Below are 22,560 nucleotides of genomic sequence, written 5' to 3' on the forward strand. Positions count from 1 at the left end.
TTAAATCCTGCTACATCAGCTTAGCAAGTCAGTTTACATTTATATTCACTATACATTTTTACATATTTGATGAGGCCAATTAGTAACAACTTATAATGTACAGCACCACCAATACTGCTTCTGTTTTATCTCAATTACACTGAATGTAATTTACATGCCGTATTGACTTAAAATGTCTTAGCTCCTCCTACTGTTGACTTATGTAATACATGTTTGGAGGCAGGACAGTTAGCACAGCTGAAACTGAAAGTAAAGTTTCTGCACAGGATCCATTTTGATCTGGCGTAGAAGTATAATATATTTTTTTCAATATTTGAACTGAAAAAGAGAAGACAAATTGTTTCATAAGGATTCATCAAAGAACAAAGCAGAGAGACTGATCACTTGGAGTAAGTCATTATCAGTGTTAAGGTAAGTTATTGTACCTTAAATGTATTAGTCAGTCCACGTTCTCAAAGGTGTTGATTTGTTTTCAGTAAAATCTAAGTAAAAGTTAAAGCACACTTAAATTCCGTGTTTGTTATTTAGTGGTATTTGATTATAGTAATGCTTGTTATTCTTCAGTTTGTATCTGATCCAGACATTGTGACTTCTAGTCTTTGAGTCTTGATCCAGGAAGTGTGTGTTTCTCTCCATTATGTGCTTACAGGTCTAATCAGATAGAGAGAGAAGAGGGGAATGCCTCTAAAATGAGTCTTACTGGGGAAAGGGAGGTTGGGGGCTCTGCCTCTAAAATCAGAATTTTTGGTGAACATGACACCACAGCTAAGAGGTAAAATTATATTAATTTGGTTTGTGAATGGGTTTCCACATTTAAGGGGAATGTAGAAAAGTGACTGAATAATTTCCCTAAGATGCATTAAATTAAGCTGGTACAATGGGAGTAAAATGAATTTTATTAATAAACCCACAAAAGTCAAAATAGCTTGGTTTGTGTTCTAGATACGTATTCAACAATATGGGCATTTGTTATCTTCATTTATAGGTCACAAGCCTGTTTTGGGCTCTCTGTGTTATCAACCAGTAATGTGGGAGAACATGAAGTGCTGTATATTCTTAGTAATTTACAAGAGGTGTTGGTCTTGTATCGACCAGCAGAGAGAGGCACTTACTCTAGTAGTTGATTAACCCGCTCTCACTCTACTTTTGCTCTCACCAGCCTGTCTAGTAGTCAGTTGAAAGAGCGCAAAGCAACTAAACAAAGGCTGAGGAACCAGATAAACATTATTTAAAACGTGTGTATGTTCTAGGTACTGGTGTATCTGTTTATTAATTTAAGATGACATTAAAGACATCATAATAAAAACACTGGAAAGATAACATTATTTAATTTGTAGATCTCTCAGTATTGTTTTTATTATCCATAATACCGTTTCCTGTTTTATTAAACTTTTACTATGAAAGTCTACCCTTATAAATATGGAAAACATTTGGTCCTACTAAGGTACTTCCACTTATAACATGGATGAGTCTAAATTATGTAAATGTATCATGCTGTTGGACTTAAAATATGATGGTCCTACCATTAATAACACCATGCTATTACATCATTTATACTGTTTGTAGAGATAAAGATCATGGAAATGGTTAACCTGCATTATACATTGTACCATGGTAATTAATAATTAAGATAAATAACAAAAAGTATGGTACCATATTTATTAAAATGCATTAACCTGGTACAATGGGAGTATAATGCATTATATTAATAAACCCACGAAAGTCAAAATAGTTTGGGTTGTGATATTGATACATATTCAACATTATGGGCATTTGTTCATTTATAGGTGACAAACCTGTTTTGGGTTCCCTGTGTTATCAACCAGTATTGTGGGAGAACATGAAGTGCTGTATATTAGTGATTTGTAAGAAGTGTTGTTCTTGTATCGGCCAGCAGAGGAAGCCACTTAATCTAGTAGTTGATTAACCCGCTCTCGCTCTACTGTTGTTCTCACCAGCCTGTCTAGTAGTCAGTTAGTTGACAGAGAGCAAGACAACTAAACATAGGCTGAGGAACCAGATAAAGATTATTTAAAACTTAATATAGAAAGTGAGGAATTCATAAAACATACGATATGTTTTGCTATGTTCTAGGTACTGGTCTATCTGTTTATTAATACTTGAAATACATGTTTGTATTTAATATTGATGCTATGGGTGTTTTAGTGTAATAATTTAGTTGTTTAACTAAACTTTCAAAATATGCATTACATATCAGTATAATTTTTTAATTGTTAATTTACACTTTTTATGTATGTAATAATTATTGATGTGCATGTTTTTCAATAATAATTATATCCTCAATTACAAAATCAATATGATCTTATTGTAACATTTAAACAAGACAGTTAAGAGTCAACTATTCTGAGTTGGTTCAAACTCACTAATCACTCCTAACTCCACCATATTCAAAACACTCTGGGTCCTCCTTCATTATTGATTATAAGGTCTAGAAAGAGACACAGACTCACTGTGTCCAAATACAACAATCACTACTAATAAAGTCCACTATGAACAGAAACACTCTGCTGTTTTGAATTTAACAGTATCATTTTCAGGGACCATTTAAAGAGACCAGCATCTCCTGTTCCCAGCTGTGTGTCCATGAAGAGTGACCAGTCTATGAATCATCTTATAGAGTTCAGAGAAGGAGACTTCTCTACCGATCAAAGGTAATACAAACTCGTGTGTTAATGTCCGTGATTGTATCTTATTTGTTTATTTTGTTTCCATTATCTGATTGCCACAAAAACAGCAAATCTTCACGGGTTCAACATTTAACCAAAAAGACATTACAGGCAAAGCAAATCTTTACAATGTACATACATTTAAGAAAAACATGTATGAAGATGACATTAAAGACATCATACTATAAACACTGGAAAGATAATTTTTTTTAATTTTTAGCTCTCTCAGTGTTGTTTTTATTATCCATAATACCGTTTCCTGTTTTATTAAACTTTTACTATGAAAGTCTACCCTTATAAATATGGAAAACATTTGGTCCTACTAAGGTACTTCCACTTATAACATGGATGAGTCTGAATTATGTAAATGTATCATGCTGTTGGACCTAAAATATGATGGTCCTACCATTAATAACACCATGCTATTACATCATGTATACTGTTTGTAGAGATAAAGATCATGGAAATGGTTAACCTGCATTATACATTGTACCATGGTAATTAATAATTAAGATAAATAACAAAAAGTATGTTACCATATTTATTAAAATGCATTAACCTGGTACAATGGGAGTATAATGCATTATATTAATAAACCCACGAAAGTCAAAATAGTTTGGGTTGTGATATTGATACATATTCAACATTATGGGCATTTGTTCATTTATAGGTGACAAACCTGTTTTGGGTTCCCTGTGTTATCAACCAGTATTGTGGGAGAACATGAAGTGCTGTATATTAGTGATTTGTAAGAAGTGTTGTTCTTGTATCGGCCAGCAGAGGAAGCCACTTAATCTAGTAGTTGATTAACCCGCTCTCACTCTACTGTTGTTCTCACCAGCCTGTCTAGTAGTCAGTTAGTTGACAGAGAGCAAGACAACTAAACAAAGACTGAGGAACCAGATAAACATTATTTAAAATGTTATATTGAAGGTGAGGAATTCATAAAACATACGATATGAAATACCAAGCTAAGGAGACTGTATGTACGATATAATTGTTATTTTGTGATTGCCTTTTTATAGTTTAATTAAATTATAGATATGTCAGCATTGACGCTAACGTCGGCTATCGGTACACACACACACAAGGCACCAATGTATGTAATCTGTTTTTGTTAGAAATAATACATTAAAAAAAATTCTATTGCCATTAGATGACTTCCAATGCATTTTTTTACAAATGGGTTTTAGTATCTTCCGATTTAGAATTGTATTGTGGCCTTGTCAATTTAAAGAGACTTACATATTATATTGAAAAAAACAACCAGCGAACCAGTTAAATTCTTTGACATATGTTTTTTAATTGTGAGTTAAATTGATTTAAGAGCCCACATGTTTCTTTTACAGAGCTACAAGAGTCAATGTTGGATTATGAATAGCAGCATTTATTTTGTATTTCAAAAAAAGTTGTTAGTTCTGAAATTGGAAGCACAAAACTGTGTGAGTCTGTACAAACTCTGGAAGTGTTGATGTAATGTCATGTTTTGTCCACAGAGACCAACAGGAGAGATCAGAGTCTGAGATTCTCAGTGGTCAATCTGTCCAGAGTCATCAAACAGACCTGTCCTTTATATTCAGTGTATGTGGTCCTGTTATGTACATTTGTTTCTGTATAACTTAAGTAATTTGCATTTGTTAATATTGTTCTGATATTTAATTAACTTTAATTCAGTCTAATTTCAGCTTTTTCAATTTCACTATTTCACTTTCAGTTACTTGAACAGAATATCATGATATTTGTGAAGAAAGAGTTAAAGAGGTTTAAGACAATGCTGAGTTCAGATCTCCCAGAAGGATTTAAGAGTCAGAGGGAGGATGAGGAAGGTGTGGACCCTGAAGATGAGAAGCAGGAGAGCAGTGCCAAAGAGGGGGTTCTGAAGATCACACTGCATGTCCTGAGGAACATGAACCAGAAGGATCTTGCTGACTCACTGGAGAAAAGTAAGAGTTGTCTGACTTTACTGTTGAATGTTCCAAATGATATTATAGTGACCTTGAGACAACATATAACAACCTCTTCTGTGTTGAAGAACTTAACATAGAAGAAAGTGAGGAGACAGATATATTACAATACTGTCATTTAAAGAAAAGTTCACATTCTATGTTATTTGATAAAATACTGTAAGCATTTATAGAGACGTCATTGATATCATCTGGGTAATTTATTTCAGATGAGCGTGCTGTGATTTACCAACATGATCTCAAATCCAACCTGAAGAAGAAGTGTCAGTGCTTATTTGAGGGTATCGCTAAACAAGGGAACCCAACACTTCTCAATAAGATCTACACAGAGCTCTACATCACAGAGGGTGGACGTGGAGGAGTCAATAATGAACATGAGGTGAGACAGATTGAGACAACAACCAGGAAACAAACAAGACCAGAGACAGCAATCAAATGTAATGACATCTTCAAACCCACACCTGGACAAGACAAACCTATCAGAATTGTGCTGACAAAGGGTGTTGCTGGAATTGGAAAAACTGTCTCTGTGCAGAAGTTCATTTTGGACTGGGCTGAAGGAAAAGCCAATCAGGATGTCCAATTTGTATTTCCCCTCCCTTTTAGGGAGTTGAATTTAATGAAAGGGGATAATCTCAGTTTGATTCAACTCATCAATCATTTCTCAGTTGAAACCAATAAAGCAATAATCTCTAACTACAACAAATACAAAGTTGTGTTCATCTTTGATGGTCTGGATGAGTGCCGACTGCCCCTTGACTTCAAGAACAACAAGAGATGTTGTGATGTCACAGAGTCAACCTCAGTGGATGTGCTGCTGACAAACATCATCAAGGGAAATCTGCTTCCCTCTGCTCTCCTCTGGATAACTACCAGACCTGCAGCAGCCAATCAGATCCCTTCAGGGTGTGTTGACCTGGTGACAGAGGTGAGAGGGTTCAATGACCCACAGAAAGAGGAGTACTTCAGGAAGAGATTCAGTGATGAGGATCTGGCCAGCAGAATCATCTCACACATAAAGACATCAAGGAGCCTCCACATCATGTGTCACATACCAGTCTTCTGTTGGATCGTTGCTACAATCCTTGAGCACATGTTGACTACAGATGATAAAGTAGAGCTGCCCAAGACCCTAACAGACATGTACTCACACTTCCTTGTGTTTCAGTCCACACACAGGAATGTAAAGTATGATGGGAAAAAAGAGACAGATGCACACTGGAGTAAGGAAAGCATTCTGAAACTGGGGAAACTGGCTTTTCAACAGCTACATAAAGACAATCTGATTTTCTATGAAGAAGACCTGAAAGAGTGTGGCATTGATATCAATGAAGCATCAGTGTACTCAGGAGTCTGTACACAGATCTTTAAAGAGGAATGTGGGCTGAACCAGGACAAGGTGTTCTGCTTTGTCCATCTGAGTATTCAGGAGTTTCTAGCTGCTGTCTATGTGTTTCTAACATTCAAAAACGGCAATAAGAATCTATTGGATGAACAAAAATCAACCTTCATAACACGTCTACTCTGGACAATACCTGAAATTGATTTTCACAAGACTGCTGTGGATGAAGCCTTCCAGAGTAAGACTGGACACCTGGACCTTTTCCTCCGCTTCCTTCTGGGTCTCTCACTGGAGTCAAATCAGAAGCATTTACAAGGTCTACTGACAAAGATCAGAAGCAGCTCACAGAGCCATGATGAAACAGTCAAGTACATCAAGAAGAAGATCAGGGAGAATCCCTCTTCAGAGAGGTGCATCAATCTGTTCCACTGTCTGAATGAACTGAATGACCATTCTCTAGTGGAGGAGATCCAAAGATACCTGAGTTCAGGACGTCTCTCCAGAGAAGAACTGTCACCTGCACAGTGGTCAGCTCTGGTCTATGTGTTACTGACTTCAGAAGAGGAGATTGATGTGTTTGACCTGAAGAAATACTCCAGATCTGAGAAAGGTCTTCTGGGGTTGTTGCCAGTGATCAAAACCTGCAGAACTGCTCTGTAAGTACAGTCATGCAAATTACCCCCCTCACACACACACCCTCTTTTTACATCTACAGTATATTTACTGACATGACAGCGCTGATAATTTTCTATATAGGAGGTTACATTTGTGTGTCATATACACTCACCTAAAGGATTATTAGGAACACCATACTAATACTGTGTTTGACCCCCTTTCGCCTTCAGAACTGCCTTAATTCTACGTGGCATTGATTCAAAAAGGTGCTGAAAGAATTCTTCAGAAATGTTGGCCCATATTGATAGGATAGCGTCTTGCAGTTGATGGAGATTTGTGGGATCCACATCCAGCGCACGAAGCTCCCGTTCCACCACATCCCAAAGATGCTCTATTGGGTTGAGATCTGGTGACTGTGGGGGGCATTTCAGTACAATGAACACATTGTCATGTTCAAGAAACCAATTTGAAATGATTCGAGCTTTGTGACATAGTGCATTATCCTGCTGGAACTAGCCATCAGAGGATGGGTACATGGTGGTCATAAAGGGATGGACATGGTCAGAAACAATGCTCAGGTAGGCCGTGGCATTTAAACGATGCCCAATTGGCACTAAGGGGCCTAAAGTGTGCCAAGAAAACATCCCCCACACCATTACACCACCACCACCAGCCTGCACAGTGGCAACAAGGCATGATGGATCCATGTTCTCATTCTGTTTACGCCAAATTCTGACTCTACCATCTGAATGTCTCAACAGAAATTGAGACTCATCAGACCAGGCAACATTCTTCCAGTTTTCAACTGTCCAATTTTGGTGAGCTTGTGCAAATTGTAGCCCCTTTTTCCTATTTGTAGTGGAGATGAGTGGTACCCGGTGGGGTCTTCTGCTGTTGTAGCCCATCCGCCTCAAGGTTGTGCGTGTTGTGGCTTCACAAATGCTTTGCTGCATACCTCGGTTGTAACGAGTGGTTATTTCAGTCAAAGTTGCTCTTCTATCAGCTTGAATCAGTCGGCCCATTCTCCTCTGACCTCTAGCATCAACAAGGCATTTTCACCCACAGGACTGCCGCATACTGGATGTTTTTCCCTTTTCACACCATTCTTTGTAAACCCTAGAAATGGTTGTGCGTGAAAATCCCAGTAACTGAGCAGATTGTGAAATACTCAGACCGGCCCGTCTGGCACCAACAACCATGCCACGCTCAAAATTGCTTAAATCACCTTTCTTTCCCATTCTGACATTCAGTTTGGAGTTCAGGAGATTGTCTTGACCAGGACCACGCCCCTAAATGCATTGAAGCAACTGCCATGTGATTGGTTGATTAGATAATTGCATTAATGAGAAATTGAACAGGTGTTCCTAATAATCCTTTAGGTGAGTGTATATAGGCAATGTCAGTTTTAAAATTATGTCCTTAAGTAGAGTTCACATTACAATGAGGATATTCTAATGTTATTTTGAACTATTGTTCTGTTTGTGACATGATTATAATCTCTCTCCAGAATGTCAGGTTGTAGAATCACTGAGGAAGGCTGTGCTTCTCTGGTCTCAGCTCTTAAGTCAAACCCCTCACACCTGAGAGGACTGGATCTGAGTAACAATGACCTGAAGGATATGGGAGTGGAGAAGCTCTCTGCTCTGCTGAAGGACCCACAATGTAGACTGGAGACTCTGAGGTGAGTAACACAATTGACAACAGAACAACAAACATGACAACAACACAACAGAGATGCAACACAACAAGCCCTTTAACATGGATTCGAATGGGTGGATATTTCAAAGCAACACTTGGTTGGAGAATTTAGTTAAATCTCCTGATCAGTAATAATTTAAAAACTTTTGCATCCTTGGTATTATTGAGGCTGCAGAAGACAAAATATTAACATAACTTATATGTAAATAAATATAATGATTTGTGTGTGCTGGCACACAAAACCTGAACTAAAACTGGATTCAACACTGTGACAGTAATGTCAGATTTATTACCTAATTACCAACTTTACATAGGCTACTTAGCTGTCTTTTATGGGCAAGATATGGGAAGCATTTGCAAATAACTTGGCATGGAGGAAAGCCCCAGTGCCTGTCAGTAGATTGACATCTACAGTCCACTTCTAAAAAGACATGGGATCAAACAAAGCTTCAGATGTCATTAATCACCTGGTGATCATATGTTGAATAATACATCTCTATGACTAAAATACAGTAGATCCAAGGGTTGATATTAAAAACTGACCTGCAAATATTCCTGACATAGAACTGACAAATTCTGTGTTGCCAGTGTTACCAGCAAAACGATGTATGAAAAGTCATAATTGGCGCTCATACTGAGCCTTTTAAAACAACTACATATCCATCCACAGCTCTACATGTTGAGCTATCAGCCAGCTGACACTCCTACCAAACTAATAACATAATTCTAACAATAGTCTACGGCACAGGTGTCAAACCGGTTCCACAAAGGGCCGAGTGTCTGCAGGTTTTTGGTTTTTCCTATAAATTGGTTCCTAGTTCATACCTACACAACCAGGTGAGGGTAGAAACTAACCAATCAGTGACCTAATTAACCAATCAAGTACAAGGAGAGAGCAAAAACCTGCAGACACTCGGCCCTCCGTGGATCCGGTTTGACACCTCTGGTCTACGGTATTGGGGATACCTGTTTGTTATTGATAATGAATGATGTGAAGCAGAAACGTTTTGACATTCACCTCCTTGTGAATCTCATTAGTTCTTGATAATGAGGCTGTAAACTAATTACGTTTCATATGTTTTAAAGCAGTGTTTCTCAAACCTCTCCTCTGGCCTCCCCAACCGTTCCATGTATTAGATGTTTTCCAGAGCTGACACACCTGAACCACCTAGTTAACTAATTTTCAAGCCCTTGGCTGCTTGATCCAGGAGAGTCAGATCAGGGCTACATCTAATACATGGACCTGCCAGGGACACAGGAGAGTCAGATCAGGGCTACATCTAATACATGGACCTGCCAGGGACACAGGAGAGTCAGATCAGGGCTACATCTAATACATGGACCTGCCAGGGACACAGGAGAGTCAGATCAGGGCTACATCTAATACATGGACACGCCGGGGACCCAGGAGAGGTTATAGAACCACTGTTTCAAAGCAGATCAGAAAGGGCCATGTCTTTAAAACACTATTAAATGGTTGAGGGACGTCCGAAGATTCCAACGTCATCTGTCATGTGATCCTGTTGCTTGGATACAAGCCTCGTCCTTCTCACTTCCAACAAACCGGGTTGAAATTTCAGAGTTTCGGCTTCATGCGTCTCATCACTAGTTGAATATAGGGGTTTAAATGATTTGCACATTAATGCTTTAGGTTTTTGTTTGCGTTTTACACAGCGTCACAACTTGGAAACGTTACAAATAAACAGCTACTCCCCAAATAAATGGATTTAGTTAAACTTTCAGGTGTCTAAGACTTTTACACTGTACTGTATATTCCTATTACAAGCACCTTCCCTAATGTCATAATTAATGTTTAAAAAATTTGCTTTATCTTTAGCCCATTGCACAACCACATATCTATACATCTATAGATCTACTGGTTGGGACACTGAAAGACCTAGAATAGATATTCTTCATTGTCATTTAAGTGGATAGTTGACTTAGGCTGGACAGAGTTAATCTTTCGTCTTGGAAGGTAAAGAATTGACTCCTGTGTATTTCCTTTTTTGTAAATAATTTACTTTTGAAAATAGTTTCTGTAACTATATTTTGTAAATAGTTTTCTTTTAAAAAGTTTTCTTTTAAAAATGTGAAGTTACAGCTTCATATTTATAAAACCTTGTAATCAAGGATGTCTGAATCTTTGTTTGATTACATGCCTTTTTAAAACCTTGTGGTAAAATGCTCCCAGTTCTGTCTTGGATGCCAAGTTGCTTTCACTCACTGACATCGACTTGACACCTAATTCACCATTTTATGTACATTCTACAACAGGTTGGTCAAATAGGTTGGTGTTGGGGACATGAGTTACAGGCAGTGACATGAGACACTATCAATTAATGTCCAAATAACTTGTTGGATTTTATATATGCTATGACACTTTATCCTAAACATTACTATGGATGAACAGTTTCAAATACATGATTACCTGCGAGGCAAACCACCCATTCTGAGTCGTAACCTGAACTTATTTATTGCTGATCAGGAGATGTCACTATTGTAAACTATTTAATAACTAAATTCATCTTTAGGAACTATTTCATCTTTTTTTTACAATCTTCAAAGGGTTTAAAAAGCCTTGGTTGCCCATCAGTACTTGAAAGTGCAGAGACTTTGTTAATGTGAGTATTTTGTGAAATCATGATAATCTCTGTGCAGGCTGTCAGGCTGTCTTGTCACAAAGGAAGGCTGTGCTTCTCTGGTCTCAGCTCTGAAGTCAAACCCCTCACATCTGAAAGAACTGGATCTGAGCTACAATCACCCAGGAGACTTGGGAGTCACACTGCTCTCTGCTGGACTGGAGGATCCACACTGGAGACTGGAGAAACTCAAGTAAGTCCTGTAGATGTTTTCTGAATCAGTGATGTGGTATTAAGTTGTCATGTTGTTTTGCATTATGTAATATGTGTCAAATACAGAACTTCCTACCTGTAATAATTTTGTGTAGCAGGAACAATAATTGTACATTTGAGGAAAACTCATCATTTACTGTATTCATGAAATTCAGTTTTTGTAAAATCACCACCCAATCCGAGTTGGATCCAAGGTCGTCCAGATCCGGTCCAAAAATGTACCGACATGAGGGTTAACTGTCTCTAAATTGTGTTGGATATGTAACAGACACATATTCATCCTAAAGAAAAAAATGTCTGCTCTCTTCCGACGCAGGCCTGTCTTATTATTTTACCTTGTCTGGCAGTGAATGTTAACTTATCAACTGGTTTTGTTATAGTTCAACATGTTTTATACACCCATCAGCCATAACATAATGACCACCTGCCTAATATTGTGTAGGTCCACATTTTGCCACCAAAACAGCCCTGATCGGTGTATATATTTATATAGATTATCAGTGTTATTCACTTCACCTGTCAGTGGTCATAATGTTATGGCTGATCGGTATATATATTTATATAGATTATCAGTGTTATTCACTTCACCTGTCAGTGGTCATAATGTTATGGCTGATCGGTGTATATATTTATATAGATTATCAGTGTTATTCACTTCACCTGTCAGTGGTCATAATGTTATGGCTGAACGGTGTATATATTTATATATATTATCAGTGTTATTCACTTCACCTCTTAGTGGTCATAATGTTATGGCTGATCGGTGTATATATTTTAATATAGATTATCAGTGTTATTCACTTCACGTGTCAGTGGTCATAATGTTATGGCTGATCGGTGTATATATTTTAATATAGATTATCAGTGTTATTCACTTCACCTGTCAGTGGTCATAATGTTATGGCTGATCAGTGTATATATTTATATAGATTATCAGTGTTATTCACTTCACCTGTCAGTGGTCATAATGTTATGGCTGATCGGAGAATATATTTATATAGATTATCAGTGTTATTCACTTCACCTGTCAGTGGTCATAATGTTATGGCTGATCGGTATATATATTTATATAGATTATCAGTGTTATTCACTTCACCTGTCAGTGGTCATAATGTTATGGCTGATCGGTGTATATATTTTAATATAGATTATCAGTGTTATTCACTTCACCTGTCAGTGGTCATAATGTTATGGCTGATCGGTGTATATATTTATATAGATTATCAGTGTTATTCACTTCACCTGTCAGTGGTCATAATGTTATGGCTGATCAGTGTATATATTTATATAGATTATCAGTGTTATTCACTTCACCTGTCAGTGGTCATAATGTTATGGCTGATCAGTGTATATATTTATATAGATTATCAGTGTTATTCACTTCACCTGTCAGTGGTCATAATGTTATGGCTGATCTGTGTATATATTTATATAGATTATCAGTGTTATTCACTTCACCTGTCAGTGGTCATAATGTTATGGCTGATCGGTGTATATATTTATATAGATTATCAGTGTTATTCACTTCACCTCTTAGTGGTCATAAACCTTTTATTTATGACTACCAAGTCAGAACCCTTTAAGTCAAGTAAGGTAGAGATCAAAATGCTCTTTAACACAAATACAGTTTATGACCACTGTCACTCAGTGTGACACATGCAGTCACTTTTCCTTCCCAATGTTCCTGCTTCTCCTTTCCATCAAATCAGGATCCTGGAACTGGAAAAAGCCTTGTCATATGACTTTAGAGACCATACAACATCTGATCACCATTATGTATGCGTGGAAAGAGCAGCAAATTTGTGAGCAAACATTCATCTATCCTCAATTCCATCAATAGAGTCATTATGGATAGTTTGTTCACTGTTTTAGGAACAAACATTAAATCCTCATGATTGAACTATTTGAAGAGTAACTGGATGTACATTATTGGAGATGTGTTCCAGTTATTGGGAGGTTTTTATCTTTGTATCAATTGTATCTAATCAAGCATGTTATTTTTATGGGGGCATTTTTTATGGGTCCATTTTGGGGTAATCACTGGATTTCTATATTTTGAAGGTTGCTTTGTGTTTAGTCTCTTACATACACTTGTTCCTCTATTCCTTTGGAGAACTGAGACCTAACCTAAACCTAAACCTAACCTTACTGTAATCCTCAGTAACCTAACCTTTATACCAAAACACAACCCACGTATCCAAACCCTAAACACCAAACTGGTAATGACTAGGATACACCTAAAAGTTTCCCCAATTCTAACAATGTGGGGGGGAAACGTATAGGTGGGGGTGTGTTGGATGTGTATGATGGGAAAAGGGAATTGATGTGTGTGTTAGACATGTTGTGTGTTACTGAATGACAGTCTGCTCCTCTGCTTCTTCCACAGTATGGATCATGGTGGAGAGTGGAGGTTGAAATCAGGACTGAAGAAATGTATGTGATTTATTATACAGAACACATATACAGCTGGGGTGTGAGTGTTCAAGTGTGTGTGTATTTGTGTGCATATTTGTTTCATTCTGCATCTGTGTGTGTGTTTGTGTTTCTGTGTGTGTATAATATGAATGATGATGATGTTTAATATTGTGTCTTGTTCTCATCCATCAGATGTCTGTAATCTCTCACTGGACCCAAACACAGTAAACAGAAACCTCTCTCTGTCTGAGGAGAACAGAAAGATGACATGGAGGAGAGAGAAGCAGCCGTATCCTGATCACCCAGAGAGATTTGAAGGCTTGCCACAGGTGTTGTGTAGAGAGGGTCTGTCTGGACGCTGTTACTGGGAGGTAGAGTGGAGTGGGGGAGGGGTTAGGATAGGAGTGACTTATAAAGGAATCAACAGGAGAGGATGGGGTGATGACTGTTGGTTTGGATACAATGACAAGTCCTGGATTCTGGTCTGTTATGATGAACGTTACTCTCTCCGGCACAATAAGAAGACAACTGACATACCTGTCACCTCCTCAGACTCCCACAGAGTAGGAGTGTATCTGGACTGGCCAGCCGGCACTCTGTCCTTCTACAGGGTCTCCTCTGACACACTGACCCACCTGTACACATTCAACACCACATTCACTGAGCCCCTCTATCCAGGGTTTAGGGTTGATAATTACTCCTCAGTGTCTCTGTGTCAGATGGTCCCTGTGTCAAACACAACATGATGTTTCACTCTAATCATGGTCATGTTCAGTAGGACACATCGTGGTAAAACACTGAGAATAAAGTACCATATCCAGTTCAGACAGGAAACCTGAGTGGTCATTGGTCAATGATGTATCAGCTGATGTTTTGGATTCCTCCAATCACAACATCAGATTTCATACTGACTATTTAATAATCATGTTACTCCCTCAGTCTGATGTGTTGATGGTCTTACTAACATCTGAACCCACCCACCACCCCTACCTCCACCTGTTACCCACCACCCCTACCTCCACCTGTTACCCATCCACCACCCCTACCTCCACCTGTTACCCATCCACCACCCCTACCTCCACCTGTTACCCACCATCACCCCTACCTCCACCTGTTACCCACCACCACCCCTACCTCCACCTGTGACCCACCACCACCCCTACCTCCACCTGTTACCCACAACTACCCCTACCTCCACCTGTTACCCACCACCACCCCTACCTCCACCTGTTACCCACCACCACCCCTACCTCCACCTGTTACCCACCCACCGCCCCTACCTCCACCTGTTACCCACCACCCCTACCTCCACCTGTTACCCACCACCACCCCTACCTCCACCTGTTACCCACCACCACCCCTACCTCCACCTGTTACCCACCACCACCCCTACCTCCACCTGTTACCCACCACCACCCCTACTTCACCCTGTTGTTGTCAAAACATTCCTGCTTCTGTAAATTAATTACAATGTCCCAGATTTGACAGAATAAATTAAGGTGTTTCAAAGCAGATCATTGAAGATTCTGTATTCTGATCCAGTGTTCCCTCTCTACCTCCCTCTCCTGTCCCGCTCTCCTTTTCTCTTCTCTTCCTCTCCTGTTTCTCGCCCCCTCTCCTCCTGTCTCCTTTTCCTCCCCATTCTCTCTGTCTCTCCTATCCTCCTCTTTCTCTCCCACTCTCTTCCTTGTCCATCTCCTCTCTACCTCTATTCCTCTCCCTGTCTCCTTTCCACCTCTCTTTTCCTCCCTGTCCCTCTTCCCTGCTCTCCCTACTCACTTCCTCTCTTCCTATCTCCCCCTCTTCATTTCATCTGCTCCTCTTTACCTTTCCCCCACTCCTGCCCTTATTCTCCTCTCTGCCTGTCTTCCTCTCTTGTTCTCCCTCTTCTCCTTCCCCTCTCCTGTCTTCCTCTCCCAATGTCCACCTGTACTTTCTTAATCTTTCTTCCTCTCCTTTCCTTCTGCTCCCCTCTTCACCTCCTTTCTTCAACTTCCCCTCTGCTTTTCTCCTCTCCTCTCTTCCTCTTTCCTTTCTGTCACCTTCTCTCCTCCCTTAGTGTCTTCCTTGTTTCCTACCACTCTCCTCCACTCCCCCTCTCCTGTATAATAACTGTAAATATATTGTTTATAAGGAAGGCTTGGTGTCCAATAGATTTGGGATCTGGTCAATATTGGATCTACTGTCTAATTCTTTATTGGTCTGTGTGATCTGAAGGAAGAAACTGTCTCTTATGTCCACATACATTTGACAGGATGTCAGGAAGTGTAGTTTGGTTTCATGCGTGAGCAGTAAGGAAGCACGCGTGAGCAGTAACTTTGGTCTTAATACATTGCAGACTGCAAAAATAGTTAGAAAGATTGGTAGGCTGCTTCTGATTGGCTTGACATTACAACTTTGACCAGTGCAATGTATGCCAGTTAGCCTATAGAATAACCCAGAGGAGGAAAAAGAAGTTACAAAAGGTCTCACAGGGATAAAGAGTTGATTTCAAAGCCAGTGCATAGGTCCAAACCGACAGGAGTTATGGGACAATACCAGATTAAATTAAGAGTCTGGTCCTATGCACTGGCACTGAAATTAACCCATTTCAATGCAAGGACTCCCGACACAGACGTGCCCCATGCTGCTGACAATTCATCTAAAGACACACCATTCTGCATCGCCACCAATTCAGCCGACACAACAGTGAAGCCATCAGCAGTCAAATGGTCTAAGGCCTCTAAGAAACAGGCCATGTTGATCACTTCCAAAGCCAACTTGGCTGTACCATAGAAGGGAAAGTCTATGGCAAACAACCGCTGAGTCTCAGAAATTCTCCATCTGTATCGCCCAGCAAATGGAGGTTCCACACTGTCTAATATGAGTGACCACATATCCCAGATAGCATGAACCCATCCATAAAGGAGGTAACATAGCAGAGGCATTATGTCCACAGATGAAATAAGGACCATTAAGGACAACCATCCCAGTGGACCCAGTATTACCCAGAGTTTTGTTATGGAAGAAAGCAACAGATCCATTACTGACAGTCAAGATTGACAGACATCTTATATAGTGAAAAATCACTACCATCACAAGCAGAATGATCAGACATTTGACCACACTGACTCCCTCCCACTTTGACAAACACAGACATACATGTAACGCAGCAGGTGTCCTTTTAATGCATAACCATCCATCAGGAGGTCTGGTGACCAATAAACATGGAGGTAGGACTAAAAACAACATGCTGGTAGTATTAAATGGCGGTAGATATGAACCCCTCCATGACTCTACCTTTAAACCTAAACTGTCAATATACACTCACCTAAAGGATTATTAAGAAAACCATACTAATACTGTGTTTGACCCGCTTTCGCCTTCAGAACTGCCTTAATTCTACGTGGCATTGATTCAACAAGGTACTGAAAGCATTCTTTAGAAATGTTGGCCCATATTGATGGTATAGCATCTTGCAGTTGATGGAGAATTGTGGGATGCACATCCAGGGCACGAAGCTCCTGTTTCACCACATCCCAAAGATGCTCTATTGGGTTGAGATCTGGTGACTGTGGGGGCCATTTCAGTACAGTGAACTCATTGTCATGTTCAAGAAACCAATTTGAAATGATTCGAGCTTTGTGACATAGTGCATTATCCTGCTGGAAGTAGCCATCAGAGGATGGGTACATGGTGGTCATAAAGGGATGGACATGGTCAGAAAAAATGCTCAGGTAGGCCGTGGCATTTAAACGATGCCCAATTGGCACTAAGGGGCCTAAAGTGTGCCAAGAAAACATCCCCCACACCATTACACCACCACCACCAGCCTGCACAGTGGCAACAAGGCATGATGGATCCATGTTCTCATTCTGTTTACGCCAAATTCTGACTCTACCATCTGAATGTCTCAACAGAAATTGAGACTCATCAGACCAGGCAACATTCTTCCAGTTTTCAACTGTCCAATTTTGGTGAGCTTGTGCAAATTGTAGCCCCTTTTTCCTATTTGTAGTGGAGATGAGTGGTACCCGGTGGGGTCTTCTGCTGTTGTAGCCCATCCGCCTCAAGGTTGTGCGTGTTGTGGCTTCACAAATGCTTTGCTGCATACCTCGGTTGTAACGAGTGGTTATTTCAGTCAAAGTTGCTCTTCTATCAGCTTGAATCAGTCGGCCCATTCTCCTCTGACCTCTAGCATCAACAAGGCATTTTCACCCACAGGACTGCCGCATACTGGATGTTTTTCCCTTTTCACACCATTCTTTGTAAACCCTAGAAATGGTTGTGCGTGAAAATAACTGAGCAGATTGTGAAATACTCAGACCGGCCCGTCTGGCACCAACAACCATGCCACGCTCAAAATTGCTTAAATCACCTTTCTTTCCCATTCTGACATTCAGTTTGGAGTTCAGGAGATTGTCTTTACCAGGACCACGGGGGGAGGGTTAGTATATACCTGGGTGAAGGTAGTCGGGGGGAGGGTTAGTATATACCTGGGTGAAGGTAGTCGGGGGGAGGGTTAGTATATACCTGGTGAAGGTATTCGGGGGGAGGGTTAGTATATACCTGGGTGAAGGTAGTCAGAGGAGGGTTAGTATATACCTGGGTGAAGGTAGTCGGGGGGAGGGTTAGTATATACCTGGGTGAAGGTAGTCGGGGGGAGGGTTAGTATATACCTGGGTGAAGGTAGTCGGGGGGAGGGTTAGTATATACCTGGGTGAAGGTAGTCAGGGGAGGGTTAGTATATACCTGGGTGAAGGTAGTTGGGGGGAGGGTTAGTATATACCTGGGTGAAGGTAGTCGGGGGGAGAGTTAGTATATACCTGGGTGAAGGTAGTCAGAGGAGGGTTAGTATATACCTGGGTGAAGGTAGTTGGGGGGAGGGTTAGTATATACCTGGGTGAAGGTAGTCGGGGGGAGGGTTAGTATATACCTGGGTGAAGGTAGTCGGGGGAGGGTTAGTATATACCTGGGTGAAGGTAGTTGGGGGGAGGGTTAGTATATACCTGGGTGAAGGTATTCGGGGGGAGGCTTAGTATATACCTGGGTGAAGGTAGTCGGGGGAGGGTTAGTATATACCTGGGTGAAGGTAGTCTGGGGAGGGTTAGTATATACCTGGGTGAAGGTAGTCGGGGGGAGGGTTAGTATATACCTGGGTGAAGGTAGTTGGGGGGAGGGTTAGTATATACCTGGGTGAAAGTAGTCGGGGGGAGGGTTAATATATACCTGGGTGAAGGTAGTTGGGGGGAGGGTTAGTATATACCTGGGTGAAGGTAGTCAGAGGAGGGTTAGTATATACCTGGGTGAAGGTAGTCGGGGGGAGGGTTAGTATATACCTGGGTGAAGGTAGTCTGGGGAGGGTTAGTATATACCTGGGTGAAAGTAGTCGGGGGGAGGGTTAGTATATACCTGGGTGAAGGTAGTTGGGGGGAGGGTTAGTATTTACCTGGGTGAAGGTAGTCGGGGGAGGGTTAGTATATACCTGGGTGAAGGTAGTCGGGGGAGGGTTAGTATATACCTGGTTGAAGGTAGTCGGGGGGAGGGTTAGTATATACCTGGGTGAAGGTAGTCGGGGGGAGGGTTAGTATATACCTGGGTGAAGGTAGTCTGGGGGAGGGTTAGTATATACCTGGGTGAAGGTAGTCGGGGGGAGGGTTAGTATATACCTGGGTGAAGGTAGTCGGGGGAGGGTTAGTATATACCTGGGTGAAGGTAGTCTGGGGAGGGTTAGTATATACCTGGGTGAAGGTAGTCGGGGGGATGGTTAGTATATACCTGGGTGAAGGTAGTCGGGGGGAGGGTTAGTATAAACCTGGGTGAAGGTAGACAGTGGAAGGGTTAGTATATACCTGGGTGAAGGTAGTCAGGGGGAGGGTTAGTATATACCTGGGTGAAGGTAGTCGGGGGGAGGGTTAGTATATACCTGGGTGAAGGTAGTCGGGGGAGGGTTAGTATATACCTGGGTGAAGGTAGTCTGGGGAGGGTTAGTATATACCTGGGTGAAGGTAGTCGGGGGGAGGGTTAGTATATACCTGGGTGAAGGTAGTCGGGGGGAGGGTTAGTATAAACCTGGGTGAAGGTAGACAGTGGGAGGGTTAGTATTTACCTGAGTGAAGGTAGTCGGGGGGAGGGTTAGTATATACCTGGGTGATAGTAGTCAGGGGGAGGGTTAGTATATACCTGGGTGAAGGTAGTCGGGGGAGGGTTGGTGCCTCTTGCCAATCGGCTTAAATCTCTAGTGGACTCCGTTGTACATGTGGACCAAACTTACTGTGTCCCAGGTCGCACTATCACAGACAATCTGTTTTTGATCAGGGATATGTTGGATTTGTCAGGGTGTCCTTTGGACTGGTTTCTTTGGACCAGGAAAAGGTGTTTGACAGGGTGGATCATGTATATTTGTTTAGGGTGTTGTCTGCTTTTGGGTTTGGGGAGCGTTTTTGCTGTGTGGGGCATTGCTGTGTGGGGCATTGCTGTGTGGGGCATTGCTGTGTGGGGTATTGCTGTGTGGGGCATTGCTGTGTGGGGCATTGCTGTGTGGGGCATTGCTGTGTGGGGTATTGCTGTGTGGGGCATTGCTGTGTGGGGCATTGCTGTGTGGGGTATTGCTCTGTGGGGCATGGGGGGACAGGGTACCTCCTGGGCCTCCTGGGGGGTTAGAATGGGGTAATGAGGGGATAAGGTTTTAGGGGTTTATCTGGGATCAGAGTGTTGGGTCATGAAGAGCTGGGAGGGGGTGTCTCAGGCGGTGGTGTCTAGGCTGACGAGGTGGAGGTGGCTCCTCTCCCAGGTGTCAAACCGAGGACGGGTGCTGATCATCAACAACTAGGCGTCCTCCCTGTGGCATCGACCTGCTGTTCTTAACCCCCCTGCCGGGCTGCTGGTGGACTTCTTCTGGTCTGGACATCATTGGCTGAGGGCGGCGGTGTTGTTTTTACCGGTCCGGGAGGGCGGTCAGGGCCTGGTGGGCCTTGAGAGCAGGGTGGCAGCCTTTCATCTTAAAGCGGCACAGAGACGTTTATATCACACAGGTGTCAGTTGGAGGGGACCGGCTTGTGCTCTGCTGAGGAGGGCTGGTGGTCTGGGGCTGGATCAGCTCTTCCTCATGAGACTGCAGGGGCTGAAGCTGGCCGGGGTCTCGGACTTCTATGCTGCAGTTCTGAAGGCCTGGATATTGCTGAAGTTTGTGCGTGAGGAGGGAGTGACACCTGGACCTTGGGTGTGGAAGGAACCCATTTTTCATAACCCACTGATCCCTTTGGTTTCTGTCCATTCTGCAACCCTGCCTGGACGGTTGATGGCAGCAGGTATCAGGACACCGGCGTATTTGCAGCAGCCCGGGGGTGGAGGCTGGAAGACCCCGCATGAGCTGGCGCGGCAGTCTGGAATTACGTCACACCGGCTGCTGGAGAAGTTCATGGGTGAGGTACAGGATGCGCTGCCGGAACCAGTGAGGGGAGTCTTCGAGTGGACACGAGGGGAGGGGCCACCACCATTTCCACCACCACAGGTGACGGCAGAGACAGGGGACTGGCAGGGGGGTCGGGGGGACATATTTTCTTTTGGTTCTCCAGAACTGGGTTATTTTGCAGAGGTGGGGAGCAAGGTTTTGTACTCCCTCTGTGTGAAGGTCAGGCACATTAGGGAGTTGGAGGGTGTTAGGAGTCACAATTGGCAGGGGGTTCTGGGCTCTGATGGAATGGCTGGGTATAGGTGGAGGGAGCTCTATAAACTCCCAGCTCCCAAACGGTCTGGTGATCTCCAGTGGGGGGTTTTACATGGGGCCCTGGCCGCCAACAGCTGGTTGACTCGAGACCTTGGTATTCGAGGGAGGAGAAGAGCAAATTAGTTTTGTTGAATTTTTTGTTTTCCCAAGCTAAGTTGTCTGTTTGGTTGACAAGGAGGAACCGGGTCAGGGGGTCAGGGGTTACGGACCGGTGTTGTTGTTTAGGGGGATGGTCTCTGTGCGCCTTAGGGTTGAGTTTGAATTTTACAAATGTATTGACAGTGTTGAACTATTTGAAGAGGTTTGGGGACTTGGGGGGGCTGTCTGTGTGGTTGGAGAAGGGGCCTTTGAGGTCCTAATGTGATTTGGGTTTGAGGTATGTATTTGTGTGTGGTGTAATTACACCTTACTCCCTCTCTGCTCTTCCTCCCCTCCTCTAGTCTTCTACTCTTCCTCTCGCACTCTCTTCCTGTCTTCTCTTTCCTCCTTATCCTCTCTGCCTCTCTCAGCCTTCTCTCCCTCTCTCATCCTTCTCTCCCTCTTTCTTTTTCATTTCATTTCATCTCCGCTGTTTCTTTTCTTCTCCACACCTCCTTTCCACCTCTCTTCTCCCTGTCCCTCTCCCCTGCTCTCCCCCTTCTGACTTCATATCCTTCTCTTAGATATGAACCCCTCCATGACTCTACCTCTACACCTAAACTGTCAATATAGGTCTGAATGGTAGTAATATTAAATGGAGGTAGATATGAACCCCTCCATGACTCTACCTCTACACCTAAACTGTCAATATAGGTCTGAATGGTAGTAATATTAAATGGAGGTAGATATGAACCCCTCCATGACTCTACCTCTACACCTAAACTGTCAATATAGGTCTGAATGGTAGTAATATTAAATGGAGGTAGATATGAACCCCTCCATGACTCTACCTCTACATCTAAACTGTCAATATAGGTCTGAATGGTAGTAATATTAAATGGAGGTAGATATGAATCCCTCCATTACTCTACCTCTACATCTAAACTGTCAATATAGGTCTGAATGGTAGTAATATTAAATGGAGGTAGATATGAACCCCTCCATGACTCTACCTCTACACCTAAACTGTCAATATAGGTCTGAATGGAAGTACACTCTGGACTAGAAACATCCTTGTAACATATAAGTGAGGTCAGCCCCTCTCTAACCAATGACTCTAAGTAAATGGAATGACACTTGAAAGAAAACCACCTGTTGTTGTAAAGGGAGTGTGAGTACACACCCAGCAGCTGCTTTGATT

General features: G+C 42.0%; 1 protein-coding gene across 1 annotated transcript; it reads left to right on the forward strand.

Moving 5' to 3' along the window:
* The first annotated feature begins 249 nt into the window (after positions 1-249).
* Positions 250-21,404, forward strand: LOC117595139 (NACHT, LRR and PYD domains-containing protein 3-like). Its single transcript, XM_034294931.1, has 11 exons — positions 250-411; positions 650-772; positions 2,559-2,672; positions 4,184-4,268; positions 4,402-4,630; positions 4,861-6,649; positions 8,116-8,289; positions 10,965-11,138; positions 13,545-13,591; positions 13,766-14,259; positions 20,385-21,404. Exons 2-11 carry the CDS (start codon positions 690-692, stop codon positions 21,402-21,404), a joined length of 4,209 nt encoding a protein of 1,402 aa, XP_034150822.1. The 5' UTR covers positions 250-411; positions 650-689.
* Positions 21,405-22,560: the final 1,156 nt, after the last annotated feature.

Source organism: Esox lucius, chromosome 11 (genome assembly GCF_011004845.1).
Source record: "Esox lucius isolate fEsoLuc1 chromosome 11, fEsoLuc1.pri, whole genome shotgun sequence".
Classification (NCBI taxonomy): domain Eukaryota; kingdom Metazoa; phylum Chordata; class Actinopteri; order Esociformes; family Esocidae; genus Esox; species Esox lucius.